The 22790-nt window shown below is 44.9% G+C and overlaps 1 protein-coding gene across 3 annotated transcripts; it reads left to right on the top strand.

Moving 5' to 3' along the window:
• Nucleotides 1-829: 829 nt before the first annotated feature.
• On the top strand, nt 830-22764 carry dcaf12 (DDB1 and CUL4 associated factor 12). 3 transcript variants are annotated; one of them, XM_045223835.1, is made up of 10 exons: nt 832-1266; nt 5739-6026; nt 6213-6479; nt 6631-6691; nt 6828-7021; nt 7140-7205; nt 16392-16554; nt 16722-16733; nt 17512-17690; nt 20409-22764. In XM_045223835.1, exons 1-10 carry the CDS (start codon nt 1204-1206, stop codon nt 20565-20567), a joined length of 1452 nt encoding a protein of 483 aa, XP_045079770.1. In that variant the 5' UTR covers nt 832-1203; the 3' UTR covers nt 20568-22764. The 3 variants fall into 3 exon arrangements, with proteins under 3 accessions (XP_045079772.1, XP_045079770.1, XP_041748065.1); XM_041892131.2 differs by lacking the exon at nt 16722-16733; XM_045223837.1 differs by lacking the exons at nt 17512-17690; nt 20409-22764 and having other exon boundaries at nt 830-1266; nt 16722-17113.
• The last annotated feature ends 26 nt before the right edge of the window (nt 22765-22790 follow it).

The following is a 22790-nucleotide window of genomic DNA, read 5'->3' on the forward strand; positions in this document are numbered from 1 at the left end:
CCAGGCCAAGCCAATCAGAATGAGTTTTCTCCCACAAAATAGCTTTATTACAGACACTTCAGAACAAACTTCCTTTAGATTTTTTTTATTTTTTTTTGGGGGGGGGGGGACTATCTGTTGTTTCATGTAGTTAATCTGTTATTCAATGTGTTTCTATTGGCTAATAACAGTAATGCCATATTCAATGTTTCACCAAATAATTTTTGGATATATATTTTTGGATACTTTAAGGGGTATTCAAATTTAAAATCAAATAGCTAAATGGTGCTTGGTATGGCCATCTTAAAACAATTCCCTTATGTTAGTTTAGAACATAATCTGACACTGGGAGACTAGTCAGGATCGAGGGAAAGATGAACAGAGCAAAGTACAGAGAGATCCTTGATGAAAACCTGCTCCAGAGCGCTCAGGACCTCAGACTGGGGCGAAGGTTACCTTCCAACAGGACAACGACCCTAAGCACACAGCCAAGACAACGCAGGAGTGGCTTCGGGACAAGTCTCTGAATGTCCTTGATTGGCCCAGGCCCTCAAGGAGCCCGTACTCCCCTGGTTTAGACAGGGCTTAGTCTGTAGAGGGTTTTTTGGGATTCCCTGTCCAGGAAATATTACATTATCTTCTATGTAATGCGCATTTCTTTTGGCACGATCAATGTATCTGTTAGTCTCATACATGTGATGGTTGCATGAAATCTGAACTCTGAATTGACAGAATTGTGTGCTTTTTCAAAAAATCATTGCAACAAAGAGTTCCGAATCGTAAGTATGACGCCAATGACGAATGGTTCGTGAACGCGCACGCTTTGGCGTATGCATGCACGTTCGACCTTGTTTTTATTGACGTTTAATTTTCTGCGGCTGCGCGCGGCAGAATGTTGTTGCCGTTGGTGATTTGTAAAGAAAGAAGAATTTGAGAAAATATAAAAAGAGTACTGTAGGGGGAGTTACACATTTTGGCTCCTCAACCGAAACAAATTTTAGTAGGTTAAAAGCTAACCTACGCGCGTAGTTATAGTTTGAGTTTCGGAGTGGAGGGGAAGCTAGCGTTAGCTAGCTAGTCAACCTCACCCTTATGTGATCGTCCGTCGCCGGCCACTGCTACACTCAGAGCAAGACAACAAAATAGCTAATCGCCATTATATGACCAAGTACTTAGCGTCATTATTGGCCTTCATGTGGGTGAGGGATTTGTGTGTGTCAGATTATGGCGAGAAAAACAGTTAGCAGGAAAAGGAAGGCAGGGGAGTCCAAGGACCAACAACAACAGGTAGGAGGAACTAGACTGGTGTTTCAGTCAATTGCCGTTAGCCTTTCGAGCAAATCTTGGTTAGCTTAGTTGGCTAGCTAACGTTACCACTTTGCGTTGACTGGTTGAGCTAGCTACTAACAGATTCGTAGCGAATTTAGCTTGATAGTTAACGCCACGCAGCTAAAAAGCACGTTTAATTTTTTAAAAAAACTTTACAGTAACTAGATGGCTATAACTAACATTAACGTTAGTTTCCTAGCTTGCTAAAGAACTCAATCCGTGTTACTAGCTAGTTTGTTAGCCAAGAATGGCTAACGCGTTAGCTAGCTCACTGGCTAGTGTAGTTAGCTAATGTTAGTTCATGTTTCTATTTTAAATGTTTTATTTCGTTTGACTGTCCCTAATTTTTTTATTAAATGGACCGTTTCACTAACTAGTTAGTTAAGTTAGACTTTTGAGAGTGCGTGTTTCTGGTTAGGCCTAGGCTTACAACCACTAATGCTTTTTCCTAAGTAAGCACCGGATGTACAATTGGATTTTAGGGGATGTGTGGAAAAATATATAGAATAATCATTCTGAGAATGGCATACAATTTCAGTAGAGGTGTAAAATGATAGCAATTTAGCTAGGTTATATCCTATTCGACTGGACAAGGGTGGGTAAGCCATGTGTTGTACACTGACTGCAATTTAATTCAACTAAATTTCAGTGCTTATTGGTTAGGCTAAATGTATGAAAAATGAGAATTATTTCAGTATTGCCCCCAAATCCAGTGCCACATCCGGCATCATGTTCGAATGTTGATGTACCACGGCCACATACAAAGCCCATACTGCAGAAATGTCCAAGTAATCAAATCAAATTTTATTTGCCACATGCACAGAATACAACAGGTGTAGACCTTACAGTGAAATGCTTACTTACAAGCCCTTAACCAACAATGCAGTTTTTAAGAAAGAAAAAAAAGTGTTAAGTAAAAAAAGAGATAAGTAAAAAATAGCAAATAATGACATTTTAGTCATTTAGCAGACGCTCTTATCCAGAGCGACTTACAGTTAGTGAGTGCATACATTTTGATATATATTTTTTAATACTGGTCCCCCGTGGGAAATGAACCCACAACCCTGGCGTTGCAAATGCCATGCTCTACTAACTGAGCTACACAGGACTTTAAAGAGCAGCAGTAAAATACAATAACAGTAGGGAGGCTATATACAGGGGGTACCGGTACAGAGTCAATGTGCGGGGGCACCGGTTAGTCGAGGTAATTGAGGTTATATGTACATGTGGGTAGAGTTAAAGTGACTGCATAAATAATTAACAGAGTAGCAGCAGCGTAGTGGGGTGGGGGGGCAATGCAAATAGTCCGGGTAGCCATGATTAGCTGAGAGATGAGGCAAATATAAAGAAGAAACTATACTATGAAACAAAGATGAATGATAGTAAAAGCTTTGGAGCACCTTAAATGACATTTTGGGCAAAAGGGCAAACTCAGCTCCATCATTCATTGAATCAGATGGCTCATTCATCACAAAACCCGCTGATATTGGCAATTACTTTAATGATTTTATTTCATTGGCAAGATGAGCAAATTTAGGCATGACTTCATTGTGGCTTTTGACATTATTGATCATAGTCTGCTGATGGAAAAATTTATGTGTTATGGCTTTACACCCCCTACTATATTGTGGATCAATAGTTACCTGTCTAACAGTACACAGAGGGTGTTCTTTAATGGAAGCCTCTCCAACATAATCCAGGTAGAATCAGGAATTCCCCAGGGCAGCTGTCTAGGCCCCTTACTTTTTGAGTAATCTCCCGAGTGTCGCAGTGGTCTAAGGCACTGTATTGCAGTGCTAGCTGTGCCACTAGAGATCCTGGTTCGAATCCAGGCTCTGTCGTAGCCGGCCGCGACCGGGAGACCCATGGGGCGGCGCACAATTGGCCCAGCGTCGTCCAGGATAGGGGAGGGAATGGCCGGCAGGGATGTAGCTCAGTTGGTTGAGCATGGCGTTTGCAACGCCAGGGTTGTGGGTTCAATACCCACGGGGGGGGGCAGTAAAAAAAAAATATATATATATATATATATAAAAAAGAATAATGTATGCACTCACTAACTGTAAGTCGCTCTGCTAAATGAGTAAAATGTAAATGTAAAATGAGTAAAGCCAGTATGTCTATGTGTGCGGATGACGCAACACTATACACGTCAGCTACTACATCGAGGGAAATCACTGCAACACTTAACAAAGAGCTTATTAATGTTAGCTCTCCATGTACAGTGGGGAAAAAAAGTATTTAGTCAGCCACCAATTGTGCAAGTTCTCCCACTTAAAAAGATGAGAGAGGCCTGTAATTTTCATCATAGGTACACGTCAACTATGACAGACAAAATGAGAAAAATAAATCCAGAAAATCACATTGTAGGATTTTTTATGAATTTATTTGCAAAATATGGTGGAAAATAAGTATTTGGTCAATAACAAAAGTTTCTCAATACTTTGTTATATACCCTTTGTTGGCAATGACACAGGTCAAACGTTTTCTGTAAGTCTTCACAAGGTTTTCACACACTGTTACTGGTATTTTGGCCCATTCCTCCATGCAGATCTCCTCTAGAGCAGTGATGTTTTGGGGCTGTCGCTGGGCAACACGGACTTTCAACTCCCTCCAAAGATTTTCTATGGGGTTGAGATCTGGACACTGGCTAGGCCACTCCAGGACCTTGAAATGCTTCTTACGAAGCCACTCCTTCATTGCCCGGGCGGTGTGTTTGGGATCATTGTCATGCTGAAAGACCCAGCCACGTTTCATCTTCAATGCCCTTGCTGATGGAAGGAGGTTTTCACTCAAAATCTCACGATACATGGCCCCATTCATTCTTTCCTTTACACAGATCAGTCGTCCTGGTCCCTTTGCAGAAAAACAGCCCCAAAGCATGATGTTTCCACCCCCATGCTTCACAGTAGGTATGGTGTTCTTTGGATGCAACTCAGCATTCTTTGTCCTCCAAACACGACGAGTTTAGTTTTTACCAAAAAGTTATATTTTGGTTTCATCTGACCATATGACATTCTCTCAGTCCTCTTCTTGATCATCCAAATGCACTCTAGCAAACTTCAGACGGGCCTGGACATGTACTGGCTTAAGCAGGGGGACACGTCTGGCACTGCAGGATTTGAGTCCCTGGCGGCGTAGTGTGTTACTGATGGTAGACTTTGTTACTTTGGTCCCAGCTCTCTGCAGGTCATTCACTAGGTCCCCCCGTGTGGTTCTGGGATTTTTGCTCACCGTTCTTGTGATCATTTTGACCCCACGGGGTGAGATCTTGCGTGGAGCCCCAGATCGAGGGAGATTATCAGTGGTCTTTTATGTCTTCCATTTCCTAATAATTGCTCCCACAGTTGATTTCTTCAAACCAAGCTGCTTACCTATTGCAGATTCAGTCTTCCCAGCCTGGTGCAGGTCTACAATTTTGTTTCTGGTGTCCTTTGACAGCTCTTTGGTTTTGGCCATAGTGGAGTTTGGAGTGTGACTGTTTGAGGTTGTGGACAGGTGTCTTTTATACTGATAACAAGTTCAAACAGGTGCCATTAATACAGGTAACGAGTGGAGGACAGAGGAGCCTCTTAAAGAAGAAGTTACAGGTCTGTGAGAGCCAGAAATCTTGCTTGTTTGTAGGTGACCAAATACTTATTTTCCACCATAATTTGCAAATAAATTCATAAAAAATCCTTCAATGTGATTTTCTGGATTTCTTTTCCTCAATTTGTATGACATAGTTGACGTGTACCTATGATGAAAATTACAGGCCTCTCTCATCTTTTTAAGTGGGAGAACTTGCACAATTGGTGGCTGACTAAATACTTTTTTCCCCCACTGTACGTTTAAGGGCCAGCCGTGCTGAGCCAATTGTAATTTTCCGAGGTCCCTCTGTGGCACCTGACCACACGACAACAGTAGTCCAGGTGTGACAAAACTAGGGCAGCCTAGACAGCTGCCCTGGGGAATTCCTGATTCTAGCTGGATTATGTTGGAGAGGCTTCCATTAAAGAACACCCTCTGTATACTGTTAGACAGGTAACTATTTATCCTTAATATAGTAGGGGGTGTAAAGCCATAACACATGTAAACCTCAGTACTACATAGAGCCATGGCAACATCAGGTAACTGATGCAAGCATTAGAATCAGATAAAAAAAAAAAAAAGATAAAAATACACCTTATGGAACAGCGGGGACTGTGAAGCGACACACACACACAGGCACATACACATAAATTTAAACTGTCAAAGACACTTCCTCTAGCCTAAAATACAATTTTGTGTACTGAATTGCAGGAGCATGGGAAATTTCATGAACATTTTGTTCCATATTCACTTGGAATGACCCCATTCTAAATAGTCAGTGTTCTTGATGTACTTGGTGCTGTTCATCTCATTTAAGCCTTGTACAAACCTTTCTCCTTCTCTTTTTCTCTCTCCTCCGTCAGGTGGCCTGGTGCCAGTCGGCGAGCAAGCGAACGCGTGTGTCCTCATCCCGGCACGCTCAGCAGTGGTGGCGTAGTCAGTGCTCAGTGGTGTGTGCAATCCGGGGCCGCGAGTTTCGGCCGCAGCAGCAGCATGAGTGGCGGCTCCAGCGTAGCCTGCGGGGCTTTGCCGCCGGCCGCCTCCCGGGCATCCTTAAGGAGCGGGAGTTCTCCCTTGGCCGCCTCAACAAGGTGTTCGCCTCCCAGTGGCTCAACCACCGCCAGGTGGTGTGTGGAACCAAGTGCAATACGGTGAGACATTGCCCTCTTGTTTTACTCTACTCTGCTTTCTTCTTTCAAAATGGAAAAAGGTGTAAAAACATTTACTGTTAACTGGAAAACCTCGAACTGACCTATTATGAATAATAAAGCTACCCCCACATGATTCCAGACCATTTAACTTTTTCTCTAACCAGATTTCTTTGTTCCTCTCCCCAGCTATTTGTGGCAGATGTTCTGACAGGGCAGATCACTCGCATCCCCATGCTGAAGGACCGACAGGGCGGAAGAGGGGGGGTCGGGGGGACAATAGGAGCCCCCTTCCTCTCCGGTAGTGGCTCAGTGTCTGGGCTGGACCAGCAAGGCTGTGGGATCCACGCCATCGAGCTTAACCCCTCCGGCACTCTGTTGGCCACCGGCGGAGACAACCCTAACAGCCTGGCCGTCTACCGGCTGCCCACCCTGGACCCCGTCTGCGTGGGGGACGTGAGTTGTTCCTCTCTCTTCTGGGTGTTTTGTTACTGAGCTACACAGTGGCACAGCAGTAGTGGCTGAGACAGCCTAAGCAAGGCTGATCATACGATGAAAATAGTTGTTTTTTAAAATCCTAATCATGGGAGGGTTCTCTGTTTTTCAGGATGGCCATAACGATTGGATCTTCTCAATTGCGTGGATCAGCGACAGCATGGCTGTGTCTGGTGAGTGTTAAGTGACACAAACTGCTAAGCCATATGGAGAACTTCACACTATTGTTCATCCGCAATAGTTTTTTATGTATGTAATATTGTCTCCGTATAAAATCAACAAACCAATCAATGTGCTGCTACTCTACAGGGTCCCGGGACGGTTCAATGGGCCTGTGGGAGGTGTCTGAGGAGGTTCTGAGCCACTCCATGAGACAGCAGGACGAAGAGGGGGTCCCCTGCTACTCCCACATCTCCCACCGTGCCCTGGAGGACATCCCCAAGGAATACACCAACCCCTACAACTGCAAAGTGCGCGCCCTGGCCTTCAACAACAACCACAAGGTCAGCCACACCTCCCTCCTAGCCCTCTGAGACAAACCACAGCCAGTGTTCTCTAGTAGAAATCTGTGTTGTACTTCAGCCCTGTACCTACACACTATCTTTTATTGCCTTCTCTCAGGAGCTTGGTGCAGTGTCCCTGGATGGCTATTTCCACCTTTGGAAGGCAGAGCAAAACTTGAGCAAGGTCTGTTTGAGTATATCTGTTTCCGCTCTGCATAGCAATGCTTGTTTGGTTCTGTGACTGTACTTGCTTGGGGACATGTGGTCCTCTGTAGCTCAGCTGGTAGAGCACGGCGCTTGTAACGCCAAGGTAGTGGGTTCGATCCCCGGGACCACCCATACACAAAAATGTATGCACGCATGACTGTAAGTCGCTTTGGATAAAAGCGTCTGCTAAATGGCATATTATTATTTATTATTATTATTATATTATTATTGGAGAGTATGAACACTTGGCTGGTGTCGTCATAAGTCAATATTAAACAGTACTGCATGTTTGTTGAATGTCCTCACATACCAAACATTTCTGGTCAAGACGATTGGGTGCGTTAGGGTTGGGCGATGTTACGATGGTATCGGATATCGAAGATGATTGACAGCCATATCGACGACATCGTAATGTGACAGATGATGTATAGCCTATTACAATTTGTCTGGTACCACGCAGTAGAGAGCTGACCGGGCAGCCCACAGCAGGGCCCTGCCAAGTGGCCTATTCCTTTGCTATAGCATGCATAACCTACAGTTCATTTGGAAAGTATTCAGACCCCTTCCTTTTTTCCACATTTTGTTACGTTACAGCCTTAATCTAAAATGGATTTAAAAAAAAAATATCCTCATCAATCTACACATAATACCCCACCCATAATGACAAAGCGAAAACATGTTTTCAGACATTTTTGCTAAATAAAAAAACAGATACTTTATTTACATATGTTATGAGACTCAAAATGGAGCTCAGGTGCATCCTGTTTCCATTGATCATCCTTGAGATGTTTCTCCAACTAGATTGGAGTCCACCTGTGTTAAATTCAATTGATTGGACATGATTTGGAAAGGCACACACTTGTCTATATAAGGTCCCACAGTTGACAGTGCATGTCAGAGCAAAAACCAAGCCATGAGGTCGAAGGAATTGTCCATAGAGCTACGAGACAGGATTGTGTCGAGACACAGATCTGGGGAAGGGTACCAAAAAATATCTGCAGCATTGAAGGTCCCCAAGAACACAGTAGCCTCCATCATTCTTAAATGGAAGAAGTTTGGAACCACCAAGACTCTTCCTAGAGCTGGCCGCCCGGCCAAACTGAGGATTCAGAGGAGAAGGGAGGTGACCAAGAACCCGATGGTCACTCCGACAGATCTCCAGAGTTCCTCTGTGGAGATGGGAGAACCTTCCAGAAGGACAACCATCTCTGCAGCACTCCACCAATCAGACCTTTATGGTAGAGTGGCCAGACGGAAGCCACTCCTCAGTAAAAGGCACATGACAGCCCACTTGGAGTTTGCCAAAAGGCATCTAAAGGCCTCAGACCATGAGAAACAAGATTCTGTGGTCTGATGAAACCAAGATTGAACTCTTTGGCCTGAATGTCAAGCGTCATGTCTGGAGGCAACCTGGCACCATCCTTACGGTGAAGCATGGTGGTGGCAGCATCATGCTGTGGGGATGTTTTTCAGCGGCAGGGACTGGGAGACGACTCCAGATCAAGGGAAAGATGAACGGAGCAAAGTACAGAGAGATCCTTGATGAAAACCTGCTCCAGAGCGCTCAGGACCTCAGACTTGGGTGAAGGTTCACCTTCCAACAGGACAATGACCCTAAGCACACAGCCAAGACAACGCAGGAGTGGCTTCGGAACCAGTCTCTGAATGTCCTTGAGTGGCCCAGCCAGAGCCCGGACTTGAACCCAATCAAACATCTCTGGAGAGACGCTCCCCATCCAACCTGACAGAGCTTGAGAGGATCTGCAGAGAAGAATGGGAGACACTCCCCAAATACAGGTGTGCCAAGCTTGTATCGTCATACCCAAGAAGACTCTAGGCCAGGGGTGTCAAACGTCCGGCCCGCAAACGGGTTTAATCCGGCCCGCGAGATGATTAAAAACATTTTAAATAAAAGGAACAAAAAAAATTTAAAAAAATTGTAAAGTATAAAAATGCGCTGCAATTTTTCTATAAAATAAACTGCTGTTCCAATTGCGTCCACTGGATGGCGCAAAAGCAATTGTGTTAAGTAAGCAAACTGTTTATACCGGGGCAGAGCAAGTAGGTCAAGCACGGGCAGCCAATGAGCTACTTTGTTTTGCCCGCGATATTTATTACGGCTTCTACTTTTAACATTATGTGCTTTGGCACCCTCATTGCCCCAATATGTCTCTGTCAAAAAAGAGAAAAGTGGACGCAGAGTGTTCCAAGAAAAATGGTCATCCTATTTCTTCACGGAATTGAATGGGAAAGCTGTATGTTTGGTGTGTTCAGAGCATGTTGCAGTGCTGAAAGAATATAACCTTCGTCGCAACTATGTGAGTCTTCATGCCGACAAATATGACAACTTTCAAGGACAGCGGAGATGAGAGAAGGTGAATGAGCTGTTGGCAGGTCTGAAGAAACAGCAGTCTGTGTTTACTCACAGCCGAGACATCAGTGACGCTGCAGTGAAAGCTAGCTACCTCATTGCTAATGAAATCGCAGTGGCTTCAAAACCATTTAGTGAGGGTGAATTTGTAAAAACATGCATGATGAAGGCAGCGGAGATTGTGTGCCCTGAAAAGCGGCAGGCTTTTGCAAATATCAGCCTGACAAGAAACACAGTTGCAGACAGGATTTCCGATCTTTCAGTGGATTTGGACAGCCAGTTGAAGCAAAAAGTAGTCATTTATTGCGTTTTCGGTTGCAATTGATGAAAGCACGGACATTACAGATGTTGCACAACTGGCCATTTTCATCCGCAGAGTTGATGACACATTGACCGTCACTGAGGAGTTCGTGGAGTTGGTGCCGATGACAGATACAACGACAGCAGCTGATATTTTTACCGCACTCGTCGGCGCGCTGGACAGGGTCGGAGTGGACTGGTCCCGCGCTGTCAGCCTGGCTACAGATGGTGCGCCCTCAATGATCGGGAAAAAAGCAGGCGTTGTGACAAAGTTCAGAGAGAAAGTGCAATCTGCAAATGGAGGACGTGATTTTTTGACTTTTCACTGTATTTTGCACCAGGAGGCTTTGTGTTGCAAGTAATTAAAGATGGATAACGTCATGAAGGTGGTCATCCAAACTGTTAATTTCATCCGATCCAGAAGCCTGAATCACCGTCAGTCTGACAGCCTTCTCAGAGAGAAAGACCACATCTATGGCCTGCCATACCACACTGAGGTAAGATGGTTAAGCCGAGGTGCTGTGCTGAGGCGTTTCTTTGATTTACGAGAAGAAATTGAACAGTTCATGGAAGAAAAGGGCAAACCAGTGTTAGAATTTCATTCCGCAGAATGGATGCAGGACCTTGCATTTATGGTGGATGTTACAGAGCACCTGAATAATTTGAACAAACAGCTGCAAGGGCGCAACAAAGTTGTCACGCAGTATTATGACAGCATACGTTCTTTCAAGTTGAAGCTGTCATTGTGGGGGACGCAACTTGCCGGTGGTGATGCAGCTCACTTCCCCTGTCTGAAAAATGTGTGCGCGACCCAACATGTGGCAGACATGAAGCGGTTCAAAGATAAAATAACGGGACTGTTACGGGAGTTTGAGCAACGCTTTCAGATTTATGTTTATATGTTTTTATGTTGATGTGCTATTGTTTTTAATTGATTTTATTTTATTTGTATATTTAACCTATTCTTGACTCTGTGGTTCTTGCACTTGTTTGGGGAACAGGATGTCATTATTTTTATCTACATTTCTGCCTGAGAAATGACACCCTGATATAGTTCTGTGATCTGTGAAACAGTTCTGTTAATCACTGAGGCATTGTGTGTTTGTGTGTTCTTTTTCTTTAGAATTTTCAAATAAACTTGACGTGTTTTATGATTAATAGTGATCTTGTGCTTGTACTATTTTGGACACACTGTCCTCAGGCTCCAGCTTTAGGTTGTATGTTGATCGTATTAAAACAAAGAAAACAATCTGAAGTTGTTGTTTTTAAGTTATATATACCATGATTTTTCCGGTCTGGCCCACTTGGGAATAGATTTTCCTCCATGTGGCCCCTGAGCTAAAATGAGTTTGACACCCCTGCTCTAGGCTGTAATCGCTGCCAAAGGTGCTTCAACAAAGTACTGAGTAAAAAGTCTGAATACTTATAGGTGGGGTATTGTGTGTAGATTGAGTATTTTTATTTATTTAATCAATGTTAGAATAAGGCTGTAACGTAACAATGTGGAAAAAGTCCAGGGGTCTGAATACTTCCAGAATGCACTATATTTCAAGAAATATTTTAAAACAATTTACAGAATGCAACAAAATAATGTAGACAGCTAAGATTTTCACCAAAGCAGCGCAAAATGTCCAGTCAGATTTTCAATTCCCCCCCCCCCAGTGATCTGAAGCCTGTTTTTATAGCGGACACTCCGGTGTCTTAATAATTTTAAAAGCCTCATTTTGTATTTTCTCTCCATTTGATATAAATATGACTTAAGTTTTTATGCATGCTGTCTTTCTCCCGCTGCTCTAATTCATTATTAAACAATTAATTTATCTAACAGAGTTCTATCTCAGAAAGTTTGAAGTTGTTTTTAAGTAACCTAAAAACATGATAGGCCTATGGTAATAATGAGAGGTAGAACAAACAATAGCAAGAAAGAAAAATTGAATGAGTAGTTTGAACAAACCTTACAGTTGAGCAAAGCTTAGTCTAATATATAATAAATTATGCATGCATCCCTCCTCCTTCCCGTTGCGAACCAAACGGCCAAAAGCCAAATCCTACTGATAGCCTATCAAAACCATTAAGACAAGTTAGTTATTTGAGTATTTCCCAAATAGGCTAATAAATAGTGTTTAATGTCCTAGTGTTGCAGCTTTCAAATGGGAACAATTGTAAAAGTCAGTCAATAGGCAATGTTCTATCACAGCTCTATTTTGAATAAAAAATATGAGGCAACAATAAGTGAAATTTAGCAAACATTATCAAGATTGAGTTGCACCCGCTCTTTTTCCCTTCAAAACAGCCTCAATTCGTTGGGGCATGGACTCTACAAGGCGTCAAACGTTCCACAGGGATGCTGGCCCATGTTGACTCCAATGCTTCCCACAGTTGTCAAGTTGGCTGGATATCCTTTGGGTGGTGGACGATTCTTGATACACACGGGAAACTGTTGAGGGTGAAACCCAGCAGCGTTGCAGTTCTTGACACACACTGTTGTGTCTGGCACCTATTGTCATACTCATTCTCAAAGGCACTTACATTTTTTGTCTTGCCCATTCACTCTCTGAATGGCGCACATACACAATTCACGTCTCAATTGTCTCGAGGCTTAAAAATCCTTCTTTAACCTGTCTCCTCCCCTTCATCTACACTGATTTGAAGTGGATTTAACAAATCAATAAGAGATCATAGCTTTCACCTGGATTCACCTGGTCATTCTATGTCATGGAAAGAGCAGGTGTTCTTAATGTTTTGTATAAGCCTAGGCAAAAATGTAAATCATTGAATATAATTATACAGTTCTGGGGACAGCAGAAGTGCTACAACCCAACACACGACGAGGCTCCTTGACTGTCACTTGCGCGTCGGCACATACCTCTTTCGTGCCACAGCAGAGAGGAATAGGCTGCTAAAAAGATTTGGCCCCAAAAATATATTTTCATGATTTCTCATGTCCCTCCCGTAGCATGTGAGCTTGTGCTAGCGGTCCTTTTTAGCAGTCTTTTTTTCCATTTAGTTTCTATTAAAACATTTTGGGGGTTGGCTAATAGGGGTCGATACCATCGTATATCACAATGTTTGATGGGTACTTAATCAAGATAGGACATTTACATTTACATTTTAGTCATTTAGCAGACGCTCTTATCCAGAGCGACTTACAGGAGCAATTAGGGTTAAGTGCCTTGCTCAAGGGCACATTTACGTCATTTAGCAGACGCTCTTATCCAGAGCGACTACAAATTGGTGCATTCACCCTATAGCCAGTGGGATAACCACTTTACAATTATACTTTTTTTTTTGGGGGGGGGGGTAGAAGGATTACTTTATCCTATCCCAGGTGTTCCTTAAAGAGGTGGGGTTTCAAATGTCTCCGGAAGGTGGTGAGTGACTCCGCTGTCCTGGCGTCGTGAGGGAGCTTGTTCCACCATTGGGGTGCCAGAGCAGCGAACAGCTTTGACTGGGCTGAGCGGGAACTATGCTTCCGCAGAGGAAGGGGAGCCAGCAGGCCAGAGGTGGATGAACGCAATGCCCTCGCCTGGGTGTAGGGACTGATCAGAGCCTGAAGGTACGGAGGTGCCGTTCCCCTCACTGCTCCATAGGCAAGCACCATGGTCTTGTAACGGATGCGAGCTTCAACTGGAAGCCAGTGGAGTGTGCGGAGGAGGGGGGTGACGTGAGAGAACTTGGGAAGGTTGAACACCAGACGGGCTGCGGCATTCTGGATGAGTTGTAGGGGTTTAATGGCACAGGCAGGGAGCCCAGCCAACAGCGAGTTGCAGTAATCCAGACGGGAGATGACAAGTGCCTGGATTAGGACCTGTGCCGCTTCCTGTGTAAGGCAGGGGTCGTACTCTCCGAATGTTGTAGAGCATGAACCTGCAGGATCGGGTCACCGCCTTGATGTTAGCGGAGAACGACAGGGTGTTGTCCAGGGTCACGCCAAGGCTCTTCGCACTCTGGGAGGAGGACACAACGGAGTTGTCAACCGTGATGGCGAGATCATGGAACGGGCAGTCCTTCCCCGGGAGGAAGAGCAGCTCTGTCTTGCCAGGGTTCAGCTTGAGGTGGTGATCCGTCATCCATACTGATATGTCGGCCAGACATGCAGAGATGCGATTCGCCACCTGGTTATCAGAAGGGGGAAAGGAGAAGATTAGTTGTGTATCGTCAGCGTAGCAATGATAGGAGAGGCCATGTGAGGATATGACAGAGCCAAGTGACTTGGTGTATAGGGAGAAAAGGAGAGGGCCTAGAACTGAGCCCTGGGGGACACCAGTGGTGAGAGCACGTGGTGCGGAGACAGCTTCTCGCCACGCCACTTGGTAGGAGCGACCGGTCAGGTAGGGACGCAATCCAGGAGTGAGCCGCGCCGGAGATGCCCAGCTCGGAGAGGGTGGAGAGGAGGATCTGATGGTTCACTGTATCAAAGGCAGCAGACAGGTCTAGAAGGACAAGAGCAGAGGAGAGAGAGTTAGCTTTAGCAGTGCGGAGAGCCTCCGTGACACAGAGAAGAGCAGTCTCAGTTGAATGACCAGTCCTGAAACCTGACTGGTTTGGATCAAGAAGGTCATCCTGAGAGAGATAGCAAGAGAGTTGGCTAAAGACGGCACGCTCAATAGTTTTGGAAAGGAAACAAAGAAGGGATACTGGTCTGTAGTTGTTGACATCAGTGGGATCGAGTGTTGGTTTTTTGAGAAGGGGTGCAACTCTCGCTCTCTTGAAGACGGAAGGGACATGGCCAGCGGTCAAGGATGAGTTGATCAGCGAGGTGAGGTAGGGGAGAAGGTCACCGGAGATGGTCTGGAGAAGAGAGGAGGGGATGGGGTCAAGCGGGCAGGTTGTTGGGCGGCCTGCAGTCACTAGTCGCAAGATTTTATCTGGAGAGAGAGGGGAGAAAGAAGTCAAAGCATAGGGTAGGGCAGTGTGAGCAGGACCAGCAGTGTCATTAGACTTAACAAACGAGGATCGGATGTCGTCAACCTTCTTTTCAAAGTGGTTGACAAAGTCATCCACAGAGAGGGAGGGGGGATTCAGCAGTGAGGAGAATGTGGCAAAGAGCTTCCTAGGGTTAGAGGCAGATGCTTGGAATTTAGAGTGGTAGAAAGTGGCCTTAGCAGCAGAAACAGATGAAGAAAATGTAGAGAGGAGGGAGTGAAAAGATGCCAGGTCGGCAGGGAGTTTAGTTTTCTTCCATTTCCGCTCAGCTGCCCGGAGCTCTGTTCTGTGAGCTCGCAATGAGTCATCAAGCCACAGAGCTGGAGGGGGAGGACCGAGCCGGCCGGGAGGATAGGGGACACAGGGAGTCAAAGGATGCAGAAAGGGAGGAGAGGAGGGTTGAGGAGGCAGAATCAGGAGATTGGAGGGAGAAGGATTGAGCAGAGGGAAGAGATGATAGGATGGAAGAGGAGAGAGTAGTGGGAGAGAGAGAGCGAAGGTTGCGGGCGGCGCGTTACCATCTGTGTAGGGGCAGAGTGAGTAGTGTTGGAGGAGAGCGAGAGAGAAAAAGGATACAAAGTAGTGGTCGGAGACATGGAGGGGAGTTGCAGTGAGATTAGTAGAAGAGCAACATCTAGTAAAGATGAAGTCAAGCGTATTGCCTGCCTTGTGAGTGGGGGATGGTGAGAGGGTGAGGTCAAAAGAGGAGAGGAGTGGAAAGAAGGAGGCAGAGAGAAATGAGTCAAATGTAGACGTGGGGAGGTTGAAATACCCCAAAACTGTGAAGGGTGAGCCATCCTCAGGAAAGGAACTTATCAAGGCGTCAAGCTCATTGATGAACTCTCCAAGGGAACCTGGAGGGCGATAGATGACAAGGATATTAAGCTTAAATGGGCTAGTGACTGTGACAGCGTGGAATTCAAATGAGGAGATAGACAGATGGGTTAGGGGAAAAATTGAGAATGACCACTTGGGAGAGATGAGGATTCCTGTGCCACCACCCCTCTGACCAGATGCTCTCGGGGTATGCGAGAACACATGGTCAGACGAGGAGAGAGCAGTAGGAGTAGCAGTGTTTTCAGTGGTAATCCATGTTTCCGTCAGCGCCAGGAAGTCGAGGGACTGGAGGGTAGCATAGGCTGGGATGAAGTCAGCCTTGTTGGCGGCAGAACGGCAGTTCCAGAGGCTGCCTGAGACCTGGAACTCCAGGTGTGTGGTGCGTGCAGGGACCACCAGGTTAGAGAGGCAGCAGCCACGCGGTGTGAGGCGTTTGTGTAGCCTGTGCGGAGAGGAGAGAACAGGGATAGGCAGAGGCATAGTTGACAGGCTGCAGCAGATGGCTACAATAATGCAGAGGAGATCGGAATGAAATGAACTAAACATCAGGGAAAGGAGAGAGCAGGCCTCCCTCACCAAAAAAAAAAATATATATAACTCTCCCAACTGACAAAGGTTGACAAAGGTTGACATCTCCCAACCCTAGTGTGCGTACGCATGTTTGTCAGGAGACTTGTCTAGCTAAATGTCTAGCCCCGTCCAACAAGCCTGTGTATCTGTTGTTCATAGCTGCTGTCCACGAAGTTACCTCACTGCAAGGAGAACGTGTGTCTGGCATACGGTCAGGACTGGTCGGTGTATGCGGTGGGCTCTCAGGCCCATGTGTCCTTCCTAGACCCCCGACAGCCCACTCACAACATCAAATCAGTCAGCTCCCGGGAGAGGGGAAGTGGTAAGGAATTGACACAACACTACAGTGTTTGACACATATACACACACACACACACACAGGGCGTATTGGTGAATATATATATATATATATATATATATTTCAGAACACTATAGCATACATGCTTTCTGTAAACTTTCTGTAACTTTCATTTCATTCCATTTTTCCAGAGGCAACACGAGGTACTGCAAACACATTCCACCAAGAAGCAAAACAAAACCCAAACATTCGCCAAGACCCGCCCTGCACTTATGCTGCCTTCAAGTGGTATCGGAAATAGGAGTTACCGACTCTGAAATTTCACTTGAATGACCCTCCAAGTCAGGATTACGAGTTGGAAAGGCGGGAGTAAATTATGAAACCCGAGTTTACGAGTTGTGCCGTTTCATCACTGGCCTTTTCAACCAAAAGATGATAAAACAAAACCATTTACATTATTTGTACATTATTTTAATGTGAATAATGTAGCTAGTTTGGCCATATTGTCAACGTTAGCCAGCTAGCTAAAATATTATTAGGAACGTTGGCTAGCTAGATACATTATTATTATTATTAGCAACGTTAGCCAGATAGCTAAATTATTATTATTAGCAATGTTAGCAAGCTAGCTAAATTATTATTATTATTATTAGCAACGTTAGTTAGCTAGCTAAATTATTATTATTAGCGTCGTTAGCCAGCTAGCTAAATTATTGTTATTAGCAAGGTTAGCTAACTAGCTAAAATACCATTGGTTGAGAAGAGTTGTTCCGAATTCAAAAGCACTTGGACACACTGATGTCGTATTTACGACTTCACCAACTGGGAAATGCGAGTTTCCGAGGAGCATTTGAACGCAGCATTACGATGAAGTGCAGAGGCAGTACGTTTGAAAGGAAAATTTGTTACAGCTTTTTTAAAGACGTTTATAAAGCTATTAAAAGGCAAGGTATTAACTTGTTTGTGTGTGTTCGTTCCCAGGCATCCGCTCGGTGAGTTTCTATGAGCACATAGTGACTGTGGGCACAGGCCAGGGCTCTCTACTGTTCTATGACATCAGAGCCCAGAGGTTCCTGGAGGACCCTTCCAGCCTGGCCGGCGGGTTCCGGCAGCGCCCAGGAGAGGGCATCCTCAAACTCACCACAGGGAAGGGCTGGCTGGTACGATTATTTTATTTATTGTTCCCCTTTTGTATACCCCTTTCAGGAACTTTTAACTTGAAGTGTCCTGCTATTACTATATATGCTACATGACCAAAAGCATGTCGACACCTGCTCGTTGGAGATCTCATTCCAAAATCATGGCCATTAATATGAAGTTGTTCCCCCCTTTGCTGCTATAACAGCCTTAACTCTTCTGGGAACATACTGGACATATATACTGGACCTCTGAGACCCTGAAGCGACATTTGTCTGGATTTAGTTTGAGATTAAGAGCTTTTATCCTGTCCATGACCTGGCGGAGGCGCTCGTCGTGTTCCTGACCAGGATGTCGTCCACAATGATTTTGACATGGTTGTTCTGCGAAAAGCTGCTCCATGCACCTCTGAAACACTTCACTTCCTGTAGAGATTCCACAGGGCATGTGTAGGAAGTGATATCTGCCCACTGGGGTCATGAAGGTGGTGAGCTTTGATGACGCTTCACCAAGTGGGCTCTGCCAGAACCCACACTTGGTATCCAACATGAAGAATACCTTTGCATCAGGCATGTCGGAGATCACCTGCTCCACTGTTCTCATGGGATGATGTGGCCTGAGGAGCGCTTTGTTGAGATGGACTGGATCAATGCATATTCTCACTCTTCTAGCCTTTTTCTTTACAGACACCATGGCTGAGACCCATTCCATGGCCTCCTCTTCTCTCGTGATGACATCCCGTCCTTCCATTCGGTCCATCTCCGTGACCACTTTTTCCTTCATTGCGAGTGGCATGCTTCTGGGAGCGCACACTGTGGGGTGCACAGAGACATCCTGCCGCATGTTGTAAACGACTGGTAGCTTACCCACTGTGCTGGAGTCAAACAGGTCTCTGTATTCAGTCTGCTCAGGGGCTTCATGCTGGACTGCATGCACTTCAGGTCGGAGACTAACTAAGCCCAGTCGGATACTGTCAGAGAGGGCAATGAGTGGTTTGACTTCACAATACACCACATGGAATTGTAGCTTTCCACATGTAAAGTCCAGAGTGGCATTGAAAGTCTTACTCACCTGTCCTCCATAAGCCACTAGATTCACTGTGTTTGAGTGGTCAACAGGAGTGCTTGGGTCAACGTGTTGTAGCCCCAGTGTAAGTTTTTACTTTAATGTTCTCACCACTGTTGATGGCTGAGAGATCTGTGAATATCTCTCCCCTCTCTAAGGTTATATCCACATTTTCACAGTTCAGTAGATCTACTGGTTCAGGTGTCTCCTGTGTCCCCAGTTCATTAACCCTGTGTGAATACCTGCCTCTGCATGGATTGGGAGGAGCAGCCTCCGCTCTTCTGGGAAGGCTTTCCACTAGATGTTGGAACATTGCTGCGGGGACTTGCTTCCATTCAGCCACGAGTATTAGTGAGGTCGGACACTGATGTTGGGCGATTAGGCCTGGCTCGCAGTCAGTGTTCCAATTCATCCCAAAGGTGTTCGATGGGGTTGAGGTCAGGGCTCTGTGCAGACCAGTCAAGTTCTTCCACACCGATCTCGACAAACCATTTATGTATGGGCCTTGCTTTGTGCACGGGGGCATTGTCATGCTGAAACAGGAAAGGTCCTTCCCCAAACTGTTGCCACAAAGTTGGAAGCACAGAATCGTCTAGAATGTCATTGTATGCTCTAGCATTAAGATTTCCCTTCACTGGAACTAAGGTGCCTAGCCCGAACCATGAAAAACAGCCCCAGACCATTATTCCTCCTCTACCAAACGTTAGTTGGCACTATGCATTCGGTAGTGAATGTTGCAACCGAGGACAGACTATTTTTACGCGCTTCAGCACTCTGCTGTCCCGTTCTGTGAGCTTGTGTGGCCTACCACTTTGCGGCTGAGCCGTTGTTGCTCCTAGAAGTTTACACTTAACAATAACAGCCCTTACAGTTGACCGGGGCACCTCTAGCAGGGCAGAAATTTGACGGACTGACTTGTTGGAAAGATGGCGTCCTTTAACGGTACCATGTTGAAAGTCACTGAGCTCTTCAGTAAGGCCGTTCTACTGCCAATGTTTGTCAATGGAGATTGCATGGCAGTGTGCTTGATTTTATACACCTGTCAGCAACGGGTGTGGCTGAAATAGTTGAACCCACTAATTTGAAGTGGTGTCCACTTCACGTATCTACATAATGCTGTTGTAAGAATGACATGAAATACCGGCTACTCTAGAATTTCTAGATTGTGACTATTGACAACACTATCATGAAACGGAACATATTTATGAACAGCTGACTTTAGAGTACACCTCACCTAATGTGTTGGTAGTCTTTCTTGGACCTGCCTTGAAAGATGCTAGCACAAGACCACAAGAACCATTTACATTTTAGTCATTTAGCAGACGCTCTTATCCAGAGCGACTTACAGTTAGTGAGTGAGCTATTTACCCATCAGTGTTTTCTTTCACCCTTGTTTCTGGCCTTTTGTAAGTCGAGTGTTCCCCATAGGATTTTCTTCAGCAGCGGTGTTAGTTCTCAAAAAGGATCTTATGAAAAAAATATGTTGCTCCATTATCATTTTTCTACATACTTTATAGCTGGTTTTAGTTGTTTAAATTTACAATGGAAAACTTTTTACCATCCTGAAAATATATTCCCCCCCACCCCCCCAGTGGAGGCCACGATTTAAATGCATATAGGTTAAACACTGATGTCACCCACTCCCTCTCACACCTGTTTCTCTCGCTCTCCCTCAGAATCACGATGAGACGTGGAGGAGCTACTTCTCGGACATCAACTCGTTCCCCAACGCCGTGTACACACACTGCTACGACGACTCCGGCACCAAGCTGTTTGTGGCCGGCGGACCGCTGTGCTCGGGCCTTCACGGCAACTACGCAGCCCTCTGGAGCTAGCCTTCACTTCTCCTCCTCCTCTGTCTTGCCATCTCTCCTTAACCCACTACCCAGCCCCCCTCTCTCCTCTTCCTTTGTCCCTCCAGTCTTGTCCCTCCCTCGTGGACTCAGGAGCATGATCTTGACCCCCCCCCTTTTCTTATCACGGCTTCCATATTGCCACTGTGTATCTCATCAACACCTCGTTGCATCCCTCCATCCTCCCTTGCACTTTGCCCTGTTTTCTTTCAGTTCTTTAGTCTCTGCTCCCCCTTTTTTTATATAGATGATTAACCAGTGATGTAACGAGCTGGGAGGTCCGCCTCTGAGAAACTAAAATGAAAGTATAAGGTTTTATTACAATTTTCAACAGGTTTTGTATGGTGATTTATTTTGTCTGTTTTTTGGGAGTATGTCATACTGGCATAGACCGTTTCCTTGTGCGGACATTTGCGACACTCCTTACTGTTCCCCTTCTCTTTCTCTCTCCGAAACTGACGGCAATATAAAATATTGAGGATGGGGGAATATGAAAGAGACAATTAAGTTCTGAAGGAAGGAACAGGAGTATAGTTTGACTTTTCTAAGAAACTGAGAAAGGACATGCTCGTTGGTTGGTAGCGGACCACCCTGTGCCATGGCAGCCAATAAGAGCCGTAGCGATGAAAAACAAGGTGAGAAGAAGCAGAGGATGAGTGCAACCAATCAGACAGCGGCAGCCACTTGTTCTTTTTTTTCTTCCTGACTGATGATGTAAAGGAGTGATGACTGTAGATGCTAAATTCCATAGGTATTCTGCAATGAATAATAATCCTGAAGAATGTTTATTTTATTTTGATTCTGACTGTGTGATTTGACATAAACGTACACCTGTTGATATTACTACTATCTTTATTATAATTTATTTTCCTCCTCTCACTATCACCCTTAGTTAAGGTTTACGGCAGGGGCGTTCAACGCCGGGCCCTTGCAGAACGCAGTGTCTGCTGGTTCTCTTTCTTCCCAGTTACTGGTCCATTCATGTCAGTGGTTGTGTATATCACAAAGCACGATCAATAAGTCAGCCAGCTAACTTGGTTAAACATTCATACATGGCTGTTGATGTTGTGGATTATCCCTTACTTAGACCATTTCAAATTCAACACCATCTTGCTTTTTGAACTAGGAAATATGAGGTTGTTTGAGAACATTTTAGAAACATTAGCTTGCTAACTATTTGATCCTGCTTAGTGACACAGCCCCGTGGTTTCCATGGTCTAAACCAGTTGCTGATTTAAAAACAAGGATGAAACCCTGCAGACAGTGCTGACCTTAAGTCCCTGAATCCCAAATCAGCCCCTTGCTCGTTCCTCCTAGGCACTTGTGTAGATTTGAGAGGATTTAATAGGTGTAAGCAATATGGTGACAGCTCCATCAATGCCCTCTGATAGGCCAGATGGTGGTGTTGCCATTTTGCCAAGACATTCCCAATACTAACAGATATGAGGTGTATTCACTAGAAGCCAACAGAATGAAGCAGGGAGGGACTTACCTGAATTAGTCAAATAGAAACTCTTGTTTTTGGAGTAAACAGTTTCCATTGCAAAACGGTTTGCTATGGTCTTGGTCTGAACGAATACATCCCTGGACAAGTGCGTAGAATGTAGGGGCAAGGGGTTGGAGTTGAATACCTCTGGAGGCACCATAGTTTTTGTCACTGTTGGTTCTAATACTCTTTTTTTCCCTCTCTCTTTTTCTATCAAGGGGTGAGTGTAGCTGCTCTTTTCCTTGTGTGCTAAGGCAGGGTAGATTTGAGTGACTTTGTTGCCTTTCTATAGTCTTTCTGTGAAAGACTGTTGTAGGCTGACATTGTTTTGCTTGTTGGAACTTTGAGTGTTTTCATGATAATGCGAGAACAAAATAAAGAGACCCCAATTATGACCATAAGTTGAACAAATAACCATCACTTTTAAAGTGTATTTTATATATAAATGTGTGTATGAAATGCATAGGGATAAATGCATACATTTTTATGTATATGTTCCAGGAAGTGTGTGGACTAACCCTTGTCTTTCCTTTGGTGACCTATTTTGTAACTTTACACACCTCATGAATGTTTTAAAAAATTACTGAACCTGGGGATATTGTATGATGTCAACAACAGCCGAAACCAACCTATAAATCTTTAAAATGAAAATAATGATGAAAATAAAGTATATGTAATATTTCTCTTATTTCATATTGCTGTTTGTGTGTGGTTTATTT

Source organism: Coregonus clupeaformis, chromosome 12, assembly GCF_020615455.1.
Source record: "Coregonus clupeaformis isolate EN_2021a chromosome 12, ASM2061545v1, whole genome shotgun sequence".
Classification (NCBI taxonomy): Eukaryota; Metazoa; Chordata; class Actinopteri; order Salmoniformes; family Salmonidae; genus Coregonus; species Coregonus clupeaformis.

Excerpts from the sequence above, each read along its gene's own strand:
- dcaf12 (XM_045223835.1), top strand. The coding sequence starts at position 1,204 with ATGGCGAGAAAAACAGTTAGCAGGAAAAGGAAGGCAGGGGAGTCCAAG. Across the intron at positions 6,027-6,212 it reads GTGGAACCAAGTGCAATACG|CTATTTGTGGCAGATGTTCT; the intron begins GTGAGACATTGC and ends TCCTCTCCCCAG. Across the intron at positions 7,206-16,391 it reads CAGAGCAAAACTTGAGCAAG|CTGCTGTCCACGAAGTTACC; the intron begins GTCTGTTTGAGT and ends TGTTGTTCATAG.